The 24824-nt window shown below is 35.0% G+C and overlaps 1 protein-coding gene across 3 annotated transcripts; it reads left to right on the top strand.

Annotated features, from left to right (window-relative positions):
• Window positions 1-24240, top strand: NADK (NAD kinase). 3 transcript variants are annotated; one of them, XM_062593570.1, is made up of 13 exons: window positions 1-151; window positions 2273-2354; window positions 5190-5403; window positions 10106-10189; window positions 14945-15074; window positions 15548-15656; window positions 15906-15991; window positions 16261-16363; window positions 17181-17332; window positions 17849-17948; window positions 18593-18750; window positions 19931-20013; window positions 21127-24240. In XM_062593570.1, exons 3-13 carry the CDS (start codon window positions 5231-5233, stop codon window positions 21272-21274), a joined length of 1326 nt encoding a protein of 441 aa, XP_062449554.1. In that variant the 5' UTR covers window positions 1-151; window positions 2273-2354; window positions 5190-5230; the 3' UTR covers window positions 21275-24240. The 3 variants fall into 3 exon arrangements, with proteins under 3 accessions (XP_062449554.1, XP_062449552.1, XP_062449555.1); XM_062593568.1 differs by lacking the exon at window positions 2273-2354; XM_062593571.1 differs by lacking the exon at window positions 1-151 and having other exon boundaries at window positions 983-2386.
• The last annotated feature ends 584 nt before the right edge of the window (window positions 24241-24824 follow it).

Below are 24824 nucleotides of genomic sequence, written 5' to 3'. Positions count from 1 at the left end.
AGAGGAGGATGGAGGCGCGCAGGGTCCGCCGGCTCCGCTCGCTGCACGGGAGCAGACGCTGTCGCCGCCACCACCGTCGGGGCCGGCGTGCCGGCCTCTGAAGGCGCTGGGGCGAGGGGCGTCTCCCAGTCGTGGAGCAGCCCGTGGCGCGGTGAGTCGGGCCAGGGGTGGGAGGAGGCCGCCGTGAGGGGAGCCCCGGGCGGCCTGCTGCGCGGCTGGTGCGTGTCCTTCTCCGGGGGCTGTGCGGCATCCCCCGGCGCGCCGCGGCGCTGCGGCCGGCTGCGGAGCGGCCGGGCCGGGTCGTGCTGGGGCGAGTGCGGTGCCTGTGGCCCGAGGGAAGCGAGAGGGAGCTGCGGCGCCTGCCTCCCGCGCCGCTGCCGCGGCGAGCCGGCCTGGAGGGGCTGCTTTGCCGCGCCGAGGTGAGAGCGTATGGAGCTGGAAACTGAGCGAGCTGTTAGCCGCCCTGTAAGCTCCCTTCCTTTGGGACAAACGGTAACTTCTGCAAGCTCAGGAGAACTGTTCAACCGGAGTAAATACACTCTGGTAAGTGAGCGATAAGGGCTGTGAGGCAGGAGCATAGTTTCTCGAAAGGATAACGAGCAGGACAACTTAATTTGGTCCACGATTTGCTGGTTATGCGTCAAATGTATGACCAGGCTGACATGGATTAGGGATGTAAGTAAGACCGAGTTTTGGGTTATTAGTATCTGTTCCTTGGTGTTATAGTATGTTAAACAAAGGTGCCTGTTGTGTATTTCTGCAGTGGAAGAGTTAACAGAGTTTTGTAAAACACTTAAGTATTTTATAAGTATGTAATAAGTATGTTATCAAAAAAGATGCCATGGAGTTTCAGCTAGTGTCAAGACAGCTAGACTTCACTATGGTGGGATTTTTTGATTTTTTTGTTTGTTTGTTGTTTTTGCTTCAGACACACTAGAACGCAAAGTTCTAAACTAAAGCAAAGTCTTGTCTGCTTGATACAGTTATTGCTTCTTTTGGGGGTGAGAGGAGCTTTTACGGCCTTGTGGATGTATGCTCTAGTAGAGTGCTTACTTGAGTTAAAAAAAAAAACAGCTTACCAACAGAACAAAGTGAACACCTTATGAAACAAACGAACAAGAGGCTGTGGCAGTACAGCAACTGATATAACCTTATATCCAGTTTCTGGATATAACCTTGTCCTCTTTTGCTCTAATACATGATTGGTAAGTTGCAAAATGGAGAGTTTTGAATGGCTGATGCAATTTTTAAGAAATTAGTAGAATAACTGTAATCGTAAAGACACATTAAATGCAGTGTGTGTATTTGGTCAGAATGGACCCTGCAGTAATTGCAAAATTACAGTGAATTGGGAGCATGCATTTAGCAGAGGGGAAAACTTTGTTACACAATAACTATTTAAAAGTATGTCATTCAGTGTGATCAAAAAGTGGAGAAAAAGGTTTTTAAGACAGATATAAATCCATAATCATGTTCTAAACAGGATAGTAAAACTTTTGGGATGTTATGTTGTTTACTTCTGTATCATGGTTGGTTTGATGTGAAATTTTTATTCATGGGAATGCTTGTTTATAATGACTAAGGAGCAGAAGATGTGATACTACAATGAAAAGGTGGATGGATATGAGAGAGAGGACTGAGCTTGTACCACTTGGGACACTGTCATGGAAATTTAATATGAAAGCGTTAGTCTTTTTTCAACTCTCCTTCATTCTGTAATACTGAACTTCTGGCTCCCTTTTTGTTAACTTTTGGTCGTGACCTAGACAAAAGCAGCCTATTCACATGTTTGTTTACATGTACCTGAAAGTTTTGGATACAGTCCTGGTTGCTGTTCAGTGATAGCTTTGTCCTTATGTCAGATCTGCTTATTAAATAAGGGTCTTATGAGGGAGCGTTAATTAACAATGTATGATGTAAGCTGTAGTTAAAACAGTCTTAATTAGGAAGTATTGCAGAAGGAATATCAAGCTTTTAGGCTGTAGGTACTGCTAGGTCTTTGCAGCTTCTTATTTCCAGTTTTGTGTTGATCGTGTTTTCCCCACCAGCGGCATCTGTCAGATAGTACGTATTTCCAGCAAAGTCACTTGGAAATGCACCTGGTTGTTCTCTGTATCTCTTAGTTAAGGGTGAGAAGGTAGTACAGGATGGGAACATACCAGCTGTGAAGTTACTGAGAAGACTAATTCTCCTTAAACACCTTTCACAGATGTTGCATTTCTATGCACACGCTTTGTTAACCAGCCTGTTGTTCTCATTTTTATTTCCGTAGGTCCAGATCCAGCATTCAGTGTCTGAATAAAAAGGAATGCAGAGTGGATAACCTATGTGATGGGAAAGCAAAGGAGAATAATGTACTGTTAACTACCTGGGCTGTATTATTTTTGTGTGTGCTCTTCTTACACTATTTTTAAAAAATATTTTGCATAAAATTCTGACTTGTGAGAGTGGATGCATAGTGTGGATATTTAAGGGATATATGTGTGGGAAAATAAGAATATCTTTGAGAAATATGCTGCTGTGGATGGATAAGAGATGTGTAACTGTCACTCCTAGTTTTCAGTTTCAATACTTGTAAATAGTTTAGCAGCAATTTGTATTGAGAGCTAACTAATGACACACAAAAAGTGTTCTGCATAGTTCTTTAGGGTATTCTGTGATGATAAACTTTCTTTTTTAAATACCTGGTTTCTACATTGGATAATAAAACACAATAAGTTGTAGTGGTTCTCTTTATCTCCTTCCCCTACCTTTTCATATATATGTATATATACGTATACATATATATATATATATATATATATTTTTTTTTTTTTTCTCCTCATCTTGACTGTGCATGAGGAGATGGCCTCTTCAGCTGGTGAAAATTATCTCCAGCATTTTTTGGGTAATTTTACAAAATGGAATATATTGACTCATTAACTTTGACTTACAGTAAGTGTACTAGTTTTGGCTAGTATTAGTTAAGACCGTAGTAGTCCAGTAAAGACTTACAGACAGGTCTGTAATTCCTTAGAAATCAGAAAGATTAGTAGTGAAGAACATAGAAGTCTTAACTGCATTAAGATGCTGGAAAGACTTATGTGGTCCTGTAAAACAGACACAGCAAACAGTGTTCTATTTATATTAATGATTTCAGCTTACAAAGAATAATCCTTAGATATAAACGTATAAATTAAGGTATTCAATTTTTTAGATATATTGATAGGCTTGTGCATTTTGATGGTACATGCCATTCAGTTCTCTGTAGGTACAAATGGAAGATGAATGAATATCTAATTTTCTAACTTCATTTATGGCTTTGTTTTAAAATTTATGGGGTAAAATCCTCTTAATTTTCAAAGCTTAAAATTTTGATTCTTTTTGTATTTGACCAGGAAAACTCTTTAAGTCAGAAACAAGTTTGCATGGGGGGGAGGGGTGGAAGTTAAATGTTTGTTTGGGTCTAGAATCTCTAAAATAAAAACAGTGGCTTAGTTCAGAAGATGAATTAACAAACAAACAATATAAGATCTTCCACAGTTACACACAGATACTGAATGGACCTTTCTTGTCAGAGATATTCAATATCTTATGTGTAAAGTCACTTATTTTCTGAAATGTAGGCATTTAAGTGACTTGATTTTTGTACCTCGTTCAGGAAGAACCAGCCAGTGATGTATTCTTGGAACTTGATGAGGCTGTGACTAAAAAGTAATGCAAATGAGAACCTATTAAAAATTACGCTGTGGCAGATTTCAGTCTGTTTGTGTGCTTGTACAATCCCAATAATTATGTGCACAAATCGAGTAACTGGCACAAAAATTATGTTGAACTTGGTGCTGATTGAAAATTGAGCTACATTTTTTTGTGATTACAGATGTCAGAATAGTCAGTGTGTTGAAATGAGCATTTCTCAATTCTTGGTCATAGGTGATACTAAGCAATGAGTAACCAACAACTAAACATCGATAACTTTGAGTGCAGGATGTTATAAATTATTAATGGATGACAGTAACTGTAGCTCTTAGTGGTGTCCTGTTAAGGTAAGCACAATCTACAGCAGGAGTAAAACCATTTAATAATTTAGGTGGGTGGTAGTTACATCCAAATAGGTAATAAACTAGTGCTTGTTCTGAATCACTATTTTCCTGACGTTTTTGTTATCTAAAAACTGGGATGTTGTGAAGCTTATTTGTGAAATTTTGGGGATTGTTATCCTCTCATAGCTTTACAACCAAATACCTTTTTTTACTCTTTTTTTTTTCCAGAGTCATAGTCCTTTTTAACTGTACAATAATGTTATGACACATTTTTGTACGGGATACTATCTTGTGCAAATGAGAGTACAAGTACAAAGCATAAAGAAAAGATGACTTCTTACCCATGCTATTGTTTGTATCATGAAAGTAAGCATATAAGAATATACAAACTCAAACTTGGTCTGTGATTTTTATTTTTTTTAAATACTTTTGTGAAATTTATGGCTAGCAAGCTGTTCCTCATCTTGTTTGTGCTGATTATTTGTGAAAGTGAAATACTTCACATTTGTACTTACTTTGTTTATTTTGGACCATTTCCCCAATTTGTCATGAATAATTTAAGAACTCTTTTCAGTTTGATCTTAAAGTCAGTTTTTTGAAGAACTGAAGCTTATTAATCTTCTCTATTCCATTATTCTTTTGCATCTGTTGACAGATGTTTCAATATTGTAGCCTAGAGTATTCTGGTCTTATTTATTCAATATATGTATCACTTATGAGGAGGCTGAATAAATTTTCCTTTTTTTTCCTCTTTCCTCTCGCTTTTTTTCCTCTACAGTCTGAAAAATGAATTTATTTTTCCTGTATGCAGCTGGAGATATGAATCTGTACTGGTATTGAACTACTAATGTTTAACATATCTGTGTTGAGCTTAGCTCCTGGAGCTCCTTTTTGTCTTCTCACTCATCTCTTTCCCACCATTTCACAAGACTGCACATTGTACTTTTAGGTTTGGGAACTTCTGTGTTTTAACTCTGGTCTTTCTTCCTTCTAGTGTCTTCTGATTATTTTGAAGAACTTCTCTATTGCCCGGGTCTCTTTGAGAAGTGTTTTTCAAAATTCTCAGTATGTCGTCTCAGTGTCTAGTATTTGCTTTATTAGCTTTAGTAATACTGAAACTTTTCTTCTTTTCTCCCTACCTTTTGTTCCCTGACATTTTTTCCCTAGGAATTGAGTTTTTCCCTAACTGAAGCTCCTTCACTTCCAATATGGAGATGAATCGAGAAAAATTGTGTACCAATAAAGCTGATATGAGCTCAGAATCTACTTATCATTGCTCAGCATGTCATGATGATGAGGAGTGGAGCAGTACTAGCCGAGGTCGAGCTAAGTCACGAAGCCTGTCTGCTTCACCAGCCCTAGGAAGCACCAAAGAATTCCGGTACAGCTTTGTTTCTTCTTGCTATGCTACCTTTAAGGAAAAAGTATATTGTAGTTATCATTACTCTTTTTGTATAACTGTAGTCCTACAACTACGTCAAGTGATAATGACCAGGAAAAAAAAAAAGATTTTGTTGTAATGAATAGGGAGAGAGATAATCAGTGAGCCACCGTCCTATTGTGGTCCGTGCTGTGAAAAGAACTTGAATTTCTGAACAAGCCCATTAGGTAGTCCTCGCTAAATCCACATTAATGTAAATAGCTTCTAGTTGGTAGTGAGGCCTTGCTTCTGTTTTAGTGTTTCTCAGTAAGTCTTTAAACTTTTTTTTTTTTAATAGATACTTTGGCAATAATCTACACATGCACATACAGCTTCAGCAATACAATGCCTTGCTCGTTCAATTTTTGCATGACATTTAAATGCTTTCTGAGCTGAATATGTCGGAGCTTGTCTTCAAGAAGTATTTACGTTTAGAAAGGGCTGTGTAAAACATAAGAGACCACCTACCCCTCTTTTTTTTTTTGGGGGGGGGGGGGAGTGGGAAGAGTGGTAGAGAAAGAGAAACTGTACATAAAACTTTTCTCTGGAGAGTCGTGTTGAAATCAGCTATTTCTAAGAAAGATTGATAAGAAAGTCTGAGTATGTTTCTAGCTGAAGGAAGCTCATGGAATACAAAATTTTATAATGTTATTGCCTGTAAATAGATAAATGCAAAATAATTTTCAGATTTGAGAAATCCATTGTGCCTAAGTGTTCAACTTCCAGGGTCTCAGGATAGATTTCAACTTTGAATGCTAAAAGGTATTTGTCATATTTCAGTAAAGCTTCAGAAATTCTAAGTACAGAAATAAAACACAAATCTTCTGTACTGAGAATGTCAATTCAAAGCTTGATAGTAACTCAGGTCACAGGAGAAAACGGATTTGTGCTTGGTGTTCCAGCTTCCTGCCAAGTTGGCAGAACTTTACCTGTTGCTCAACAGGTTGTTTTTAAGGAGTCCTTAAAATGCACTTTAGATGGTCCTTAGTCCAAAATGAAAGAGGGAAGATACTAGTACCATACCTGTAATCAAAATTACATGATTGTCAAAACAGATATCTGCAGTTTATGGTATCAGAGAGGAATCTATGAACATCAGAGTCACTTTTGCAATTTTTAAAAATGCTCTAGCTAGAGCTCTAGTGCTGTATGTGAAAAACCTGTATGGGAATTTAAACTACATGGTAACATGAGGTAGGACAAAGTTAGTTCATGCTTGCAGGTCATATTGCAGCAGTTAGAAACACCCATTTTTTTTTTCAAGCCAGTTTGCTAATCTGCTTGCAGTGCTTTGTCATGTGGACAACTTGGATTCAACTTTTGATGTTGTGATCTTTGGACCTGTTGTAGCTATTAAATAGCATGCTTTGGTAGCAGTGTATCTTGTTCTTGTGGGAAGTTTATCAGCACTTAACACTATTGTATTGTGACAGTCCCCATGCTTGAAGCACAGACAGAGTCACGGAGGAATTGCTTAACAGATGAAATTCTCTTCTGCTCCTACTGCTTAGTAGGTAGGATTGCAGCTGCAATGCAGCGCAAACGTTGGTGAGAATCAAGATAGCAGAGGAAGCTCTATAGCAAAGGGAGGTGTGGCAAAAATCTGTATCTAAAAAGACTGAAAGCTTGGCATGTTTTTAATTTGTATATTACTTTGCATAGGTAGTTTAGAAACTCAGTGTACTTTAATGCCTTTGGGAAATGTTCACAAAGAACTACTACACTCTGACTTTTCTATTCTAGCTGCTAGGCTGTGCATCAGAACTAATAGGTAAGTTTTTCCATTAAAAGGATGCTGTAAAACTGGTCTGTCTTTCCCCCTCCACTTGAATCTTTAGGACTATATACTAGTTAACCTGTGTAAAAAGACCAAGTGGTCTAAATTTCTGTTTGTCTTCTGCCAAGATACTACTTTTTGAAACTGGAAGTGATCTTTGTAGACCTTACCCAATGTGGTTTTTAACTAGACCTGCTGTTTACAAGTTGTTTTTTTCATTAAAATACTGTGTAAAATCCTTTGTGGCTTTCTTTCAATAAGCACAAAACTATCCAAAGGCGTTGTGCAGAATTTCAGACTAAAAGTGTTCTTAGCTTGCTGTATAGTACTGAAATTGAAGTAGTTGCCTATCTGCTTTGAGTTGGCAAGTATATGTTTCTAAGAGATGTAAAATTTCCAGAGCATTACTCTTCATTCTTAGCAAAGACAGTCTTATTACAAACTGCTTTAAATTCTTGTTGTCACTCAAACGTATTACCTTTGATTGGTTGAATAGTGCAGAGATTGATTTATCATAAAAAATAAGCAAAGCTGTAATTAAAATCTATACCAAATATTAAGTAGAGCCTGCAGGGAAAATTTATGTTTGAGTGTTGCATAGATCAGATGTGTATCTTTGCTACTTGTAGGAGGAGAGATTAGCTGATTACAGGGAGTGTCAAAGAATAAGGACTTTGTTAAAAGACAGAAAGACAGTTACTGAGTGAGGCTTAGGTAGAGCAAGTGGGAAGTGATGTTGCCAGAGTATTATTTTAATATCCTGCTTTCTGCGGTAGGATATTAAATTAGGATAGTAGGATACTTTCTTGTTTTGAAGTAGACAGAGACTAACTGTTCCTTTACGTGTACTGGTGTATACATTAATCTGTAATAATGCAAGTCTTTGCTTGTTTTTCTGTCTTAATATAAGTGATGACAATTCTATAAAACATTTCCTAATAATCTTATCTGATTGAATGAGTCATACTTGGATTTTTAAATGAAGAAAAAGTTTTGGGTTTTTTTTTTGGAAAAACAAATATCACTTCTGCGTGAAATTAAATACCTGTTTTCATTATTGGAATACAGTCTTACACAAGCATATTTTCTTATATGTGGAACAAATAGAATGTTATTGTTATTCCTTGATTAGATATCTTATTAACCTGACTTCTGATTTTAGTAGATTTTGGAGTTTGGTTTTCAAGACTTACCAGTTAATATAACATGGTTCACGCTTAAGGTTACCAGGCTAGTCTGAGTTACTTTAGGGTACACACAAATACAGGCAATAGAATAATTATTTGCTACTGCCAAGCAATAGGTTAATTAACACTTCCTATGTTAATTGAATTAAGCACAAGAAAAGCATATTCTCCAGTAGTTTTTATTGAAACATTAGGTAAATACTATTAGAAGAATTAAAACAGTAGTTAATGAGTTAGGTAAGTTTCACTCTTGTGTTACAGATTTGCTGAGGAGGGTAGGAGGTATTGTGAGGTGTCTTTGTAAATGCTTATCAAGACTTGCACTAGAAAACCTAATTTTTACATGTTACTGTGCCTTACTGAGATTAAGAATATGACTTAAATAATTTTACTTATATTTATACTGGATTTAATCAGTCTGCCTGTCCTGTTATAAAATTGTGTTCTTTTAGTTAAGATAGCCTTTCAAGAAATACAGAAAAGGAAGTGGTTAATGTGTCTGCAGCAGTGAAGCTGAAGTCACCCAGAAACTGATCCAGACTAATTCTTTATTACGGTCTAATTACACACAGCTAGCAGCAACTGCATTTTTTTTTTTTTTTTTTTTTTTTTTTTTGCTTAGAATGTCCTCTGAAGGCAAAGATTTTGGACTTTTTTTTTTTTTTTTTGTATAGTTAGGTGTTTGGTTGACTCATTGTCAACAAGAATTAATGCCAAATGCCAAAATATTAAGGAAGATGAAGTGCATATACTGTAAACAAACAAAAAAAGCAGGCTTTTGTATTTCAAATAATTGACTGGGCACACTTGTTCAGTGAAGGTCATGAAACTGCTGAACTGTGTAACAAAAGCTGAATGCTGCTGTTCTTTTATTCAGCTGTGTTATTACAGAGATAGTTTGATCTGCTTTTGAGTGTTGCCACAAGTGTCTCGTTTGATAACTTCTCAGTGTTGTTTTATAGCTACCTACAAAATCCAGTGTTCAGTTGCTTACCTAATTAGGACTTGAAGTGTTAAGTACTTGTTTGTGCTTTCTGTTGTAATTCTAAAAATAGCCAACATAATTGTGGAGTTGAAAAATATATCCTTTAGTTATTTTAATTCTTTATTATTCTAGCTTAGAAAAAAATATATTTATATACATATTACACATATATATTTTATAGTCCTGTGGTCTAGTATTTAATCTGTGAAACCTTTTTTTACTACTGTGTAGCTCTGTCTTGGCTCAGACACACACATACTGTTCTGTATTGTAATGTCAGAAGAGACTTAATACAAAAAAGAAACTTAGCAGGCTAGACATGCCTTCACAGAATGAACTTTGAGGAAACTTGACCATACCTTGTTTGAGGCTGTGATGCTTCCATTGTGCAAAGTGCAGATTAAATGAGTAAGAAGAGTATGTGCTTTTAGTATTAGTGTTTAGGAAGTAAATACTAAGTATGTGGAGTGGATAAGCTGGGGAATGAGACTTGGATTAAAATCATTAGGACTAGGTAGAGGAGTTACGTTTTAGCTTTTTAATGTATGAACACATAAAATTATCTAGGCCGATCAATAGCAAATGCAGGTTTAAGAAATGTACTTTGCCCCACATTGCCTGATGTGGCTTTTCAAAGTGGCTTGGGTGGTTGGGAAGCTAATTGTATCTAGTTTGCCCTCACATTCTTTTACCTTTTTAATTTTTTTCCCCCAGGAGGACACGCTCCTTGCATGGACCATGCCCAGTGACCACCTTTGGACCAAAAGCCTGTATGCTGCAAAATCCTAAAACGATCATGTAAGTAGCTAAGTCAAATTAACAGTATTATGATTATTTTATGTGAAAGAAAGTAACAGTTTGCTTTTCCACCACTAACTCCCCTAATCAGCACTGTTTGTATTTTGCCTGATACTCAGAGGTTTTTGTGTTACTCGATTGCCAGTGTGGGGTCTGTATTGCAGAAAATGGCCTGTTGTTTGTATCGTACAGAGCCCTGGAAAGGTCAGTCTGGGAGGAGAATGAATGATAGCATTGCAAGCAGATTCTCAAGTAATTCTTCCTTTACTAATTCATTGGGTGTTCTTAGGCCCACACTCTACTACCTAAACTAATGAAGTATTCTCAGTTTGGTGTAAATATATATATTTTGAAAAGAAAGTGAACGATTTCTCTTAAAAATAGAGCGGGCATTCAAATAGTATTAAGTACTTAAGTTTTGCTTAGGTATGTCCTGTGTTAATCTGCGGTTCTTAGTTTAGTAAACCCTTTTCAACAGAATTGACAGTAAACTCAGCATGTGTATTAAAAAAACACCCTTATAATAATCTGATACTGATGCAGAGAAGGTATTGGTAGCATTTTCTTTATTTTATTGACTTGAGATAGAGATTTTATATATACATATATATATATATATATATGTATATATATATAATGTGTGTGTGTGTATACACACATAGATACATAGAGAGATATATAGCTAGATATGTGTGTGTTTATATACACACACACACACATACACACACACACACACATATATATATATATATATGTATGTATATATATAAATGAGGTTGTTTTCAGTGACAGAGGAAAGTGCCACTGAAGAAAAAGAGTTTTTATGAACATGAAGAGAAATTGCTGTATGTACAGGGAAGTCTGAGGTCTTTCCCTTTCTTGGTATAATGTGATTTAAATTTGTAGCTTGAAATAGTCTATGTTGCTGGTAAATTTTCTGTGAAATTAAGGAGTGGTTTCTATTCAGCAGCTATATACACATTTTAATTTTGTAGGTTGGGCAACATAAAAGTGTTGCCTTTTATCACCATATGTTTATCACCATATGCTTAGTAATCGATGTCTTGACTTGGTCAAACAAGGAATTGATAGGGTTCTGTAGGGACTACTAAGTTGGTAAATGTTCTTTTGAAAAGCTCTTACTGCTCTGATTTTCAGTTACAATTAAATAAATTTAAGGTATTTGGATTATATATTTATTTTCCTAGATCTACACCTAAATAATAGTAGTTTTCCTCAAAACAGGTTGGTGATACTTTAACTTCTTCCACGAGGTGTGGCAAAAGTCTTGAAGAGTTAAGGAACTCTTAACTTCCTCATGCATTCTGTTTGTTCTTAAGTTAGTGTCTTGGTATGCTGAAGTTCATCTGAAAATCTAGCTTGTGTTGTACACTTTTACCTAGCTGATTGTGGTGAATATGCTCCTCCCCATGGGCTGAGCCAGCATTGGTACAATATAATGACAGTGGCAAGAGCAGTTCAGTACAGAGGCTGCAGCAATACTGAGCGCACGCTACTTGCCAAGGAAAAGAGAGCTAATGCAGTGTTCAGAATAGCTGGGGAAATAGGGCATTCTTAGGTTGTAGAAAGAAAGTACTATTTGAAAACTAAATTGTAAATTACTGTTTGAGTTTCTTCTAGCTTCTAATTTCTTGAGGCTTTTAAAAAACAAGTTAAATCTTTTTCCTTTGCTTTTTTTTCTTTCTTGTTAGTCACTAATAATGTTACTTTCTCTTTAATGAAGAGAGTTTAACAGAAAATCCTAGTTTGTGTATATGGGCATCAGTTAGTCCTGGTCTTGGTGTCTTGTTGAGTGCTAATGGTGGTGACTGTATTGAAAAACCTGCTAGTTGAAGGCTATTGTGTAAAAGGACCAGAAGAACAGAATGACTGTTCAGCTGAAAAAAGAATTAAGTATTTGTATTTTGGAGGGAGAGGAGTGGTCGGTTACCTGTGTTTAAACTCTTTCTTGAAATGAGATTTTTCTTATGAAATACTGTTGCCTCTGAAGTTGTGTAATACTGTTTTATTAGGAATTTTTCTGTAAAGTCTCACAACCTATTATTGAGACTGATCAAAATACTTAACTGTCAATCAACTTCAGAGAAAAATACTTTCTTTGAGATAGCAGTTTAGTAAGAAGTGATGTAAGCTTCAGCTCTTTTTGGAGCTTTGTTGCATTTGCCTCCCTGACTTCTGGAAAAAAACATGAAGATCTTAGAGCACATTAAGAATAATTTCTCATTCAATAGAACTACGTGGAGTTGGTGAGTAAAGTTGAAATAGACAGACAAGTCTGAATAAATTTGGTGTTCATTCTTGGATTTTTAAGTAAAAAGCAGTGCTTCAATCTTTATTTCTTTGCTAGCTTTGCAAAGTAGCCTGATTATGGTGAAATCTGTGTGTTGGAGGGTGTAGGGGGCTGTTTCTGTATGTGTGTTTTCCTTTTTAACAGTATTGAGATCAGAGGAATTTAATTTTATGAAATTAACTTCAATATAGAAAACAGTATTCTTAGTCACTGTTTATATATTTTAAAAAGACATATAAAACTTCAGCTTCTGTTCCTTTGCAATTACTGGCAACAGTAAACATGTAAATGCTACACATGTTACTGGAAATCCTTTTTGTATTTTTTTTATTGCTGGTTTATCTGTAGGCCGGTGAAGGCAGGGAGAAACCTTCCATATGTTTTGTAATCTGAGATCCATGGTGATGTTTAAGACTAAATACTTTATCTTAAAAACCAACCTACCAAAAAACAAACAAACAAACAAACAAAACCACCAAACAACCAACAACCCTCCCCTGCTTTGTGCAGGGGGATTGAACTAACTAGATGATCTCCAGAGGTCCCTTCCAACATCAACTATTCTATGATTTGATGATAGTAAAATCCAATGAGATGAAATTTAACATAATGTTAACACGATGTTGATAGTCTGTACATGATACTGAGTGGAGAAATAACTGCGTGTTTATACTGCTCTGTGTTACATTGTGGTAGTTCATATTTTGGTACATGTGCTCAGTATTAGACTGTTTCATTAGCCTATAATTGCTGCTGTATTTATATATACAGTATAGGCATTCAGCCTTTTTCTTGAAAATAAAATGAGGAAGATGTGTAATCTCCAGCAGCATTGTCTGTTTTCTTTTAACCCTTGGAGTGCTAAATCCAAATCACATTGCAAGTTTGGCTTGTACAGCATTTATACTAATCTGCTTTGCTTTGTGGATTATGTGCACCATATGGAAAAGATGAGATGCTTATAATCTGTGAAATACATCTGTGAAATTTTGTAGCTCAGAATTGGATGCAAAGTAGAAAAATGCAACTGAATATTCCTAAATCAACCAAATGTATTATGGAGCAGTGTGAAGTTCTGTTACTGAATCCACTTTTATCCTTAGGAAGCTACAAAATTATTCTTACACAAGTAGCCTAGTTCTTGAGGTTCTGAAGTCTTTGAATGCAATCTGACAATAGAGCAGTATTTTAAATACTTCCTAAAGTTCAACTTTTTTAATTTCAAGCAGTAGTTATCTGGGTTACTTCAAGCAGATAAATCTGTTTTGGGCTTAACATTAGTTACAGAAAATTAATAGTGTTTTCAAGAAATACTGCACAAAATTCACATATACTTATGTATCTGTCATGCTTACCATGATACTGTACTGAAATAGAAAATTTTAGATGTCTAATCTTGTTAAGTCCCTAATTTTGAAGCTTCCTGACAAGAAGTATAAAGGAGTTGTAAGGCAGACTTCTCAGAATAGAGTTTACTTTTTTTTTTTTTTTTTTTTTTAGAGTTAAAACATTTTTTCATAATTTTTGAGACTTGGCTTGAGGATTTAGTACAGCTCCACTGTGTAGATCTTAATCATTAAAACGTTTGCCCTTCTGTTGTGGTAGCGTAGTTTTGAAGGAGTTCTTAATATTAGTAGAAAAATTGTGGAGTTTATGACTGCATCTACAGCTTTCAAAATACATCAAGAAAACTTTGACTGTGATCTGATAACAGTGAAAATGCTGTAGGAAACATTCCTAAAAAGAAAAAAATAGCTGGAGTGGAATTACTGTACTATTTAAGTTTACATTGACATTAAGTTTACATTAAGTTTACATAAGCTAGACATTTAATTTACAGTATTGGAAGAAAAAAAATAAGTTTATTATGCTGCAGATTTTTCTGATTGTCTAATTATTTCTCTTCATTTTGAGTCAGTTGAAGAGGAGAACACTAAGACAAGATAGAGGAAAGCATTATGGCTGGAAGCATTAGGGGAGATACCAGTTGAAGAACTTGATCCCAGTAGCTTTTGTAGTGCTTCTATTAAAGTCCCCATTTGCAAATATTACTAGCAGATTAGCAGTTGCAGAAATGGACAACTTGCAGTAACAATGCGGTGTTACATCTTGATATGGTGAACTGCTGATTGACTTCATAGGAGAAAAAGCATCATTACAATTATAAACTATTGTATCCTTTTTTTATATTGTTCAAGGACTGCGTGTGATTATAATTGAGAATATACTCTTACTGGACTACAGTATTGTCAAAGTAAAATGTAGTAAAATTTTTGAAAACCTATGAGACATTGCAGCATGCCTCTGCCCTTTCTTTCATCTGTTCAGTGCTTTTAATCATCTGTTTACCTTTTTTCATATTAACAGTTTCTGATGAAGGGGCATTTTAAATCTAGTAATTCTAAAGCTTTATGCTACCTTGCCTTTTTTGTTCTATTCTCCAGGCACATTCAGGACCCAGCAAGCCAGCGGTTGACGTGGAACAAACCTCCCAAGAGTGTCCTTGTTATTAAAAAGATACGTGATGCTAGTCTACTGCAGCCTTTTAAAGAACTCTGTGTGTATCTCACTGAGGTAACGAAATGAAATGCTTTTTTTTTTCCACAATAATTAAGAAATAATATTTATATCTAAACTTTTTTCAGTCGTACTGATTCTACTACAGGTGGAATGTGTGGAATTGTATAGTGCAAACAATCAAAAAGCAAAGGCAAAATTGTTTCCTTCATTCTCTTTGCAGTTCTAAGTTAAAGGCATAGGATAAAATACTTTATCCTTTTAGCTTTGAATAAACATAGCAGTGTTACTATAGCATGTAATTTTATATTCCAAAGTTTAGTTTAATTTATTACATAGCCTGTGCATGCTGCAAAATTCTCACTAGGAGTTAGACCGAATACTATGACTTACAAAGCCCTCCATAGATGCAGAAAATTGCTTCTGTAAAATATTAATCATATGTTTTAAACTAATGGAAATTGTGGGGATAATAAAATATTTTCATCATTTTAAGAGGTTATTAGTAACCTTATCTTGCCTCTTTTAAGGAGAATAACATGATAGTGTATGTAGAAAAAAAAGTTTTGGAAGATCCAGCCATAGCTAATGACGATAATTTTGGACCAGTGAAGAAGAAATTTTGCACCTTCAGAGAAGGTATGGGAATGATTTCTTGAAAGTAAAAGTGAGATACAGCTATTATTTGTCTTAGCATTTCTTCAGTAACTGAATCAATTATCAATATCAAGTTGTTTTTTTTTGGTGAACAACTGTTACTGTGTCTTAGTTGCAGATTTTTTATATTGGTAAGTGAATGTTGGTATGCTGTACTTAATTTAGGAATTTTAGGAAGTTGAGGTTTTTGATAAATCATGCTATTCCAAACTTTATTTCAATGTATTTTAGATTATGATGATATCTCCAATCAGATAGACTTTATCATATGTCTGGGAGGAGATGGGACCTTACTTTATGCTTCTTCACTTTTTCAGGTTGGTCTGCATAGTAAATAGATTTAAAACTTTTTTTTGAGTGTTTGAAGATTATCTTTTTTTTCTTTTGTTATTGAGAACTGTATGTTTTCTCTGTTGTTCATTCCATTTTTATCAAACCTCTTTTACTCTCTACCACGTTAAAATAATTCGTATGAGCTGCTTTGTTAAACTGTATCACTGTTTTTATTGTGCACAGTTGAAATTACATCAATAGTCAAAATACTGCTTTTATTCAGTAGCTTTTAAATTCTTTTCTTTATTGATAGGGTAGTGTACCTCCAGTTATGGCTTTTCATCTGGGATCCCTTGGATTTCTTACTCCATTTAATTTTGAGAATTTTCAGTCCCAAGTCACTCAGGTTATAGAAGGTAAATTTAAGGGGACAGGGTGTATGTTTTCTTTTTGTTATATTTTCCTGCAGATTTTTCCAGGACTAATTAATCCTTTTAATTGACTCACTTAGGTTTTTCTATAACATTATGTCACCAAAAAATGTATATTAAACTAATAAAAATATTGCATTGTATTGTTCAACTCAGTGCTGCTTTTCATACTGTGTTGTAAAGGTAAATGGTGAAGAGATAACTTTATCCTATGTGAAATAAAAAACTAAAAGAAAATGCAGAACTTGTGTGTTAAATAACTGCTAAATAAGTTGTAAAGAAATTAATATTTCATATTTCACATAAGTCATTTTCTTCTGAACATAATTCATGAAACACTTGAGAAATATTTTGTCCCTTCAATACGAGGTTATTTGGGTTACACCCAAAATAAAGATTTTCTTGTAGAATTTTCATTTTTCTAGAATGTTGTCTTTTAATAGGTTTTTCTAATGCAGTAGTTTTTTTAAACTTAGCTTCTGTCTCAGTGAAAGGTAGCTAATAAGCTAGTACTTTTCTAGTCTTGATTATGTTCATATAAAACTTATGGTTTCTTTTTACATGATAGGGAAAGGGAGGAAAGACTAGTACAAATTTGACTCATTACTACTAAAAATTGGTTTGAACTTTAACCAAGTGGATATGAATGAAATTCATGAATTTCATTCTTGTGAACGAAATTGGAAATGTTGAAAGCATGGGGAAAAGATGGCATTTTACTCAGATGGCTAGTCATTACAGAGTTTAATTTACTATATTAGCATATCATTTTTGTGCATTTTCTCCTGTATTTCACTTCTAGGCAATGCAGCACTTGTTCTACGAAGCAGGCTGAAAGTGAGAGTTGTGAAAGAGAACAGAGAGAAGATGGCAATACACAATGGTATAGAAGAAAATGGAGTAGTATCTACAAATATAGAGAAAGAAGTGGGCAAACAAATTATGCAATATCAGGTCAGAAGGCAAAATAAGTAAAGAAAAACAAATCTAATACATGATTTGTAATTTTTTTTTTTTTAGTTTCCCCTTCTTGTTAGTTGACTTGCCTTGATCCAGTAGAGTGTGACAGATCAATATTGGTATAATTCACAATACGTGCACTGAATAATGAGGAAGTGGTGTACCTCATTACTTCCTGCAGTCATAACTGTTAATATTATACCATTGTCTACTAACATTTTCCTTTTCTTTTGAAAAGAAATTAGCAACTTTTAAACAGGCTATTCCAAAAATGTATAAAAGTGAAAAGTCCTGCGTGTTATTGGCAACTGACTTTAACTCATAATTCTTAACATCAAAAAATAAAATAAAATAAAAACTTCAACTGGCATTTGATAAGACAAAATTGCAATTGAATGGATATTAAATTGGTATGAACTTTTCAGAGATCTGAAAAGCATGTTTTTGCTTGTCATTTGTTACATTACCAAGTCAGCAATAGCGAAGTAGTGATATTTGATACCGCTGTAGGTCCTAAATGAAGTTGTAGTGGATCGTGGTCCTTCTTCATACCTTTCCAATGTAGATGTCTTTCTAGATGGACACCTTATAACCACAGTGCAAGGGGATGGTAAGTTTGCTTCTTGATATCAACTCCTGTGTAGACTGTTGCCATTTTACCAGATGATATTTTCTCTCATATGGAAACAACATCTCAAGCTTCATTTCATGGATTACAGAAAACACTGAGCTGCAAAGAACAGATAAGTTTTTGTATTGGTAACTCACACAATTCATAACAGCATCAATGGCTTAAGAGTGTTTTACGTTTTATTGTATATGGAGTTGTGAAGGTAAGTGACAGCTTCTATAATACGTTAGAACAAAAAGCAAGAAAACGGCTCAGAAAATTGTTTGGTTATCTGGAATTTGCTGAAGGGCCAAGATTTCTTAGCTCATTAGAGAACTTCATCTTTAGAACTCTTAAACGGTAATTCTTATCCCTTACAGCCATATGAATGCCACTGTTGTAAAGATATGTAGCCTGAGATGTAGAAGTTTATGCAATTCACATAAGGCTGTAGAACAAACATGCTGTGCAAAGATTAGAAGAGAATTTCTGGCTTTTTATGTATTAGACTTGCAGCTCTTGTGTGAAGAGAAGTTGATAAATTCTTCACTTTATTTCATAACAGTACTATTTCTTAGGCTTCTTCCAAAAGAACAATGTTGATTCTAATGTTAATGTAAGCGAAACTTTTGCTCCTATCACAGGAGTCATCGTCTCCACACCAACTGGTAGCACTGCATATGCAGCTGCAGCAGGAGCTTCTATGATTCATCCAAATGTTCCTGCAATAATGATCACTCCAATCTGCCCTCACTCGTTGTCTTTCAGACCTATTGTTGTTCCTGCTGGAGTGGAGCTCAAGGTTAGCTTATGTTATTTCTCTTTTCAAACTGAAAGCTTCTGTAAGCATGTGAAAGAGCTAATTGAAGAGGTTAGGAATTGCTGTGTATTAAGTTTTCTGCAGTTCTTTTGTTTGTGGGAGGACTTGATCAAATCTATTTGGAGAATACATCTTTGTGTAGAATAATAACCAGCTCTGACAAAACTTTCTACTGCTTTCTACCAGACTGTAGTTGTGTAGACTTCTGCAAAAACTGTGTAAATACATTTGTATTCTGATTAATAGAATTTTGTCATTCATGCTGAAGTGCCTGCAACTCAGTGGAGTTCCAAGGAATGAAAAATTCTATCCTTCATGGCTAAAGCTATTGCAGATTTTAAGTGTGTTATTAGGGGTATCTGCAGTTCACTGATTTTTTTTGTTGCAGCGGATGCAATCTTGCAGAAAATATTGGCATGTAAAACCTGAATATAAAATGGATTTAATGTGCAATTTTAGTCAATGCATGTATTTAAGGAAGAACCTCCCTTCTACTTCTTAACTGTTAAAAGCCTCCAGTCTGAGTTGGAAAAGAGCTAAAATCCTTATGAGGGCTCTCCTTGGTGTTGAGATGTGTACTGTGTTTTGTTGTTGTTGTTGTTCCTGCTTTATACATGAATTGGCTGTTTATTCATGGCACTGCTGTCAGTCCAGTTATTTATGTTGCAGAGGGCGTTACCGGCCAATGACAATCACTTCTCCTTTTCTCTTACATAAGGACTTAAGTTAGTTATGAGCAATTAATTTATGATTTCCTGAATCTAGTAGTTTTAGATCTAAAGCTAAAACCTATTGTTCTTGATAAATTTTGTGATTTTTTTTTTTTGAAAGACATGTTAAGCCAACTCGTGGAACTGGATTAAGGCATGCAGTGGCTGTAACTGGAAGGTCTTTCTGTTTTATGACCTTGCTGGGTTTATCAAGAGGAGTTTATTGCATATAGAAAAATATGTATATATACCAAACATAGTGTTTGGAACTTGTTCAGTATTTTCTTGCAATGTTATTACTGACAGATGATGAATTTCAGTGCAACTGTAAAAATTTGAAGAGTAAATTCTGTACTCAAAGGGAGGATGGAGAAATTGTTTCTACTCGCTCTTGAGGAAAAGAAAGTAAAATAGGTTTGGAAGCAGAAATTTTGTTCTTTTCTCTTTTTCAGATTATGCTTTCCCCAGATGCCAGGAATACAGCGTGGGTTTCATTTGATGGAAGGAAGAGACAGGAAATATGCCATGGAGACAGGTAGTCTTTTTTGGTTGTAGCATCTTTTTTAAATATAGAAAATAGTGATTCATGCACCTTTCTCATTCTGCTTAGACTGTTAAAAGGGCAATGAAGAAATAAGCTTTTATAAACCCTAATATCACTTAAACTGTGCTAAAAATGTTTGACTTCTCACATTAGCTTTTTGGATCTTACTGTGAAAGCAAGTCAAGTATCGGGACAAAAGCACGTGAACGTTGCACACTTGGCAAGGAGGGGACATGTCTTTAGAAATAAAGATATATCTTGAGAGTCTGAGAAGAATTAAACCAGTAAGTTGCATATACTCAGTGACTCTTCAAATAAGACCATATGGCGTTGTGCCATGTTAATCTAGTGAATCATTATGATCATTTGCAATGCTGTTGCCTCAAGTGGGTAAAATGCAAAATATGAAGGTTCCATAGTTGTTCTGTACAAAATGTAGTGGCTTACCCTAATGGAAAGTTGTTTAAGGTGATTTTGGGTGGTATGTGACATGTAGATTTGTCATTTAGGATGTCCGTTTTTTTCCTTCTTGCTCCATATTATTTACCAGGAAGGAAAATGTGCAGCAACTGTGATATTCCAACTTAAACTGTTTACATTTCCCCTGATGCTGTAAAATCTATGGAATAGATCAGGAGATGAGGAAGGATCCAAGTATCAGATTTGTCATTCAGTCCTTCATTAAATGCAAGACTTCACAGTACCGTAACTTATTGTTAAAACTTGAAATTTAAAAGCCGAGATGATGACTTAAATTTTCCTTTGTGCCAGTGATGAGGTTGTGAAGACCAGCAAGAGAATGCAGGACTTTAATAGAGTGGGTTCAAGATTCTCACTATGTGGGAAAAAAGGGTTATCCACAGCACTTCTGTTAGCGATTTTAAGCCCTGTGTTCACTCTTTAGATGTGCCTGCATAATTAGTTATTGCCTGATTATGGAAATTTACTATTTTCCCCTAGTGGCTGAAGGCAGCACTAGTTTAGCTAGTGACTTGAAGATTAATAACAACAACAGAAAATTTTAGACATCCACGGTCATTGCTGAAAGGGGGTTTTGCCGTTCATTGCCCTTGACTGACCTGGAGTATTCCTATGTTGTTGCAGTATTAGCATCACTACCTCTTGCTATCCCCTTCCTTCGATCTGTTTCCGAGATCCTGTGAGCGACTGGTTTGAAAGTTTGGCTGAGTGTTTGCACTGGAATGTTCGGAAGAAGCAAAATAACTTTACTGTTGAAGAAGAAGAATTTTAAGCAGCTGCATCTAAAAAGACTCATGGGAATGGAAAGTGGCAGTATCTCTTCTTTAAATTTTTGAATTCTAAGTTTTTTGCTAATACATATGGAGACACAGAGAAACCATACACAGTGATGTACCTCATACCAGTCGGATCTGCTGATGGCCTGAAATCTACTGCTACTTCCTGTCTGCTAGGAAAAGGAATAGAAAAAATTAGGCTCTGATTTGTTGTAATCCAAATTTAATTTCCTTTAAATGTGAAATTTCAACATGGATTATTTCTGATGATATTGACAAGCAAGCCTGTAATTTGATTGCAACCAATAACTTACCAGTAACGTGGTAGGCTGTGTGTAGATACCTAACAGAATAGTGACATTAAAATATTTAGTTTGTTGTACTTATATTTTTTTTCTGCATATAAAACTTTTAAGGAATTTACTTTTAGAAGAAGCTCTTTGTTAGCTTCAATATATCTTGCTCAGAATGTCTCCCTATCAAGGCAGCATTTATAGTACTTTCTCTGTAGTTGCAAATGCGAGAAACGGTGAAGGAACACCCAGGAATGTTTTCTATGAATAGATTGAACTAGTTTAAAAAAATAAGAAAGGAAAAACTCTCAATTTGATTGAGTGGTATTTGACCTTTAGCAGTCATCGCCTTATAAATATCCACAAGTACCATGGAGAAGTGTTAGTGTGGGCTGACTTGGGATTACAGTGATTTACATTTTTGTAGCTGAGCTAGTTTGTAGCTCTGCGTTTTTTGTTGGTGAATCATCAATGTGTTTGATTTCTTACTATTTTTGTTTAATTATCTGGAATGAATGGTAGCATTAGAGACTACAGAGTTAAAATTTCACCAGGTGCTCAAGAAGAGTCTGGACTTGAATTACTACTCTGTTGTCTAGTTCCACTGTCTTGAAGAAAACCAAAATCCTAAACTAGGTCCCGAATGCCTTCAGCATTCACGGATATCATCTTCCAACTTTGGGTACTGAGTAATACAGAAAGGGATACTACATTGGTAGGCTGATCAGTGAGAATATACATTCCCAATACAGTAGCAACGGTGCCTTCAGCACACTCAAGGTATTCTAAGTCTCATATGTACATTTTTTAAAGATGCTTTCAAATGTTTCTAACTTCTTGATGTACATATTTTATTGTACATGCTTTTATGAAAATAAGCAGTTTGGGATAAGGGCTTGTGCTGTATATTGACTGAAAATATATAAAGCCCAAGAATATTGTTTACATTTATGTTCTTTGTTGTGCAGTCTCATGATGATACTATCCAAACTGTAGCATTTTCAAAATGTTGCGCATCAGCCATTAAAGGAGTGGACATTATCTGTTATATTTATGGCCTACACCATAATATTGTGGAGGAATTAATTTCTTCCTGATTAAGGTGGAATTTCTTTGCAAAATGATTGCAGAGGACTTTTTGTGGTTGTCTTATGTTTGTGTGGTCCAAGACAGTAAAGGGAAATGTATTAATTTCTAAACTCTACATAACCTGCTCTCCTCTAGTTTAATGAATGTCTCCTCCTTTTTGGATGCTGCCCTAGACTGTTTAGTTTTATTAAATCAAGATGAGAGCACTTTTCCATAAAGCAGAAACAAACTCAATTAAGGCTACAAATCACAATGAAATTGTGTTACTATAATTAATACTCAGTTTGTAAATTTTGTAAAATATAATACTGATTTTAATTTAGTCTAAACAGACAAATTTTATGGTATTTTGGAAAATTTTCAGATAGCTTTTGGGATTTGTCTTTCATTTCAATCTGCAGTAATCTGTAAATTGTTCTGAAGTCGCTTACAGGTTTTCTAGATGAAATATTCAGTTATTAAATACCTGTTGACTTTTTAAACTATAGAAGCATCAAACTTTTTGCTTTAAAACCATTTGTTTTCTTATTTAAACTTGGAATAATTGAGACAAAGAACAGGGTACAGTGGTTGTATAAATGTATTAAGTGAAAAATAAGCAGAATACTAGGCACATTAGGAGGTGGAAATCACTTTGAGAAGGTGAGATGAAATGATTAATGAGCCTTATTCAGTATTTTTTTTTAAGATAAAACTATATTCAGCACTTTTTATTTATACTTTTTCATAATAGTAAATCTAATGGAGTAAATTGTCCACTTTAGAGTGTGTAGTTCATGAAATCTGTAAACAAAACTTATTTAACTACTTTCTCTAAATTAGATTTACTGGGTTGTCTTTAAATTTATCATATATTGCAATTGCATTATGGGCTTTGAGGCTTTACAGTTTTTGCTTTTATTACTGTTCCCACTTGATAACAATTTTATTTGGATCACTCCCCAGTCAAGTAGAGAGGTACTATGACTGACTACAGGAGAAAAAAAGTCATATGATTTACTTCAGAAAAGCTGCTTTGATCATAACATTACTAGCTGCTCTTTACCAAGACACGATCCAAATTATTTGTGTTAATACATTACAAATTTATCTAACTGTCCAAAGTCCCTTTTCAAGGCCTTTGCTCTTCAAACCAGCAGTTCACAAGCAGGATATGAGGTTTGATTGGCATTCAGGTTTTGCACAGTTAACTGCCTAAAACGTGTGTGTAAGAGGGTGGGGTGCAGGATAACTTCCGTTCAAACCAGACATGAATCGGAAAAAAAGCTCTAACGCAGATTTGGTTATGTTTTGCAACAAAAAGCTTATTTGCTGATGTAGCTTACTCCATTACAGGAACTCCTTTAAGCTGAAGTAGTAAAGTAGCTTTTTGCTGGTTATGAGCAGTTGAGCAGTATTTTTAATATAAGGGTTTGTTCATAATACCATTTCTACAAACTTGTTCTAATCCAACAGGAGCCAAAAAGGGAGGTTTGGAAATGAATTTATTAAAAAAAACAAAAAAACCAAAAAAACAGTAACTCTCTAGTAGAGTTTAAGCAGTTATTAAAAACTGATGCAATATGATATAATGCAGAGTGTACTGAATTTTTTAAAGAAAAATCTTATTAAATATTGTTAATGTTCTGAAAAATTGTTTTAAATATTGTTGAAAACATATTTTTCAATTCTTTCAATAAATTCTTTTTTTAAAGTTGAATTCATGCAGTAGCAGATTTTTTACTTCTTTACTTCTGGAAATATAAAACTAGGTATACACAATTGGTTACTTGGAAGCCAAATATACAGTCTGGGTATTTGATACATCGTGTCATAGACAGTATCGTTGGTTTTCTAGAAGTATATGTAGGTATTTCTAAACATGTATGTCTGATACCAGTCTTTTCTCAAAAGTTTCAAAGTAAAAGGTTTTGGATTTGCTGTGCAAATTAAAACAAATCTTCCTTACAGCTAATTAGGCTATACTAACTAGTTTTTTGAAGGCCCAAGAGTAGAAAAATGAGGGGAGGAACAGTAAGCATAGTAAACTGAGATAATCTCAGATATTTGGATATATAGTAAGTTTAAGAATGAAGATGTTTAAATGCCCACTCCATCCTGCTTTTGCACACTGGCTGAGTTCTAGACACTTTCTCCATGATGCCCATAGCTTATGATTAAACTT

Source organism: Rhea pennata, chromosome 22 (assembly GCF_028389875.1).
Source record: "Rhea pennata isolate bPtePen1 chromosome 22, bPtePen1.pri, whole genome shotgun sequence".
Classification (NCBI taxonomy): Eukaryota; Metazoa; Chordata; class Aves; order Rheiformes; family Rheidae; genus Rhea; species Rhea pennata.
The sequence above is the reverse complement of the archived record's forward strand: the minus strand, read 5'-3'. Positions and strand labels throughout refer to the sequence as shown.

What these genes read in the sequence shown, in the direction of transcription:
- NADK (XM_062593568.1), top strand. Translation starts at nt 5,231, where the DNA reads ATGGAGATGAATCGAGAAAAATTGTGTACCAATAAAGCTGATATGAGC. An exon ending in AACAAATTATGCAATATCAG is followed by an intron (nt 17,333 to 17,848) that starts GTCAGAAGGCAA and finishes ATACCGCTGTAG; the next exon opens with GTCCTAAATGAAGTTGTAGT. An exon ending in CTGCTGGAGTGGAGCTCAAG is followed by an intron (nt 18,751 to 19,930) that starts GTTAGCTTATGT and finishes TCTCTTTTTCAG; the next exon opens with ATTATGCTTTCCCCAGATGC.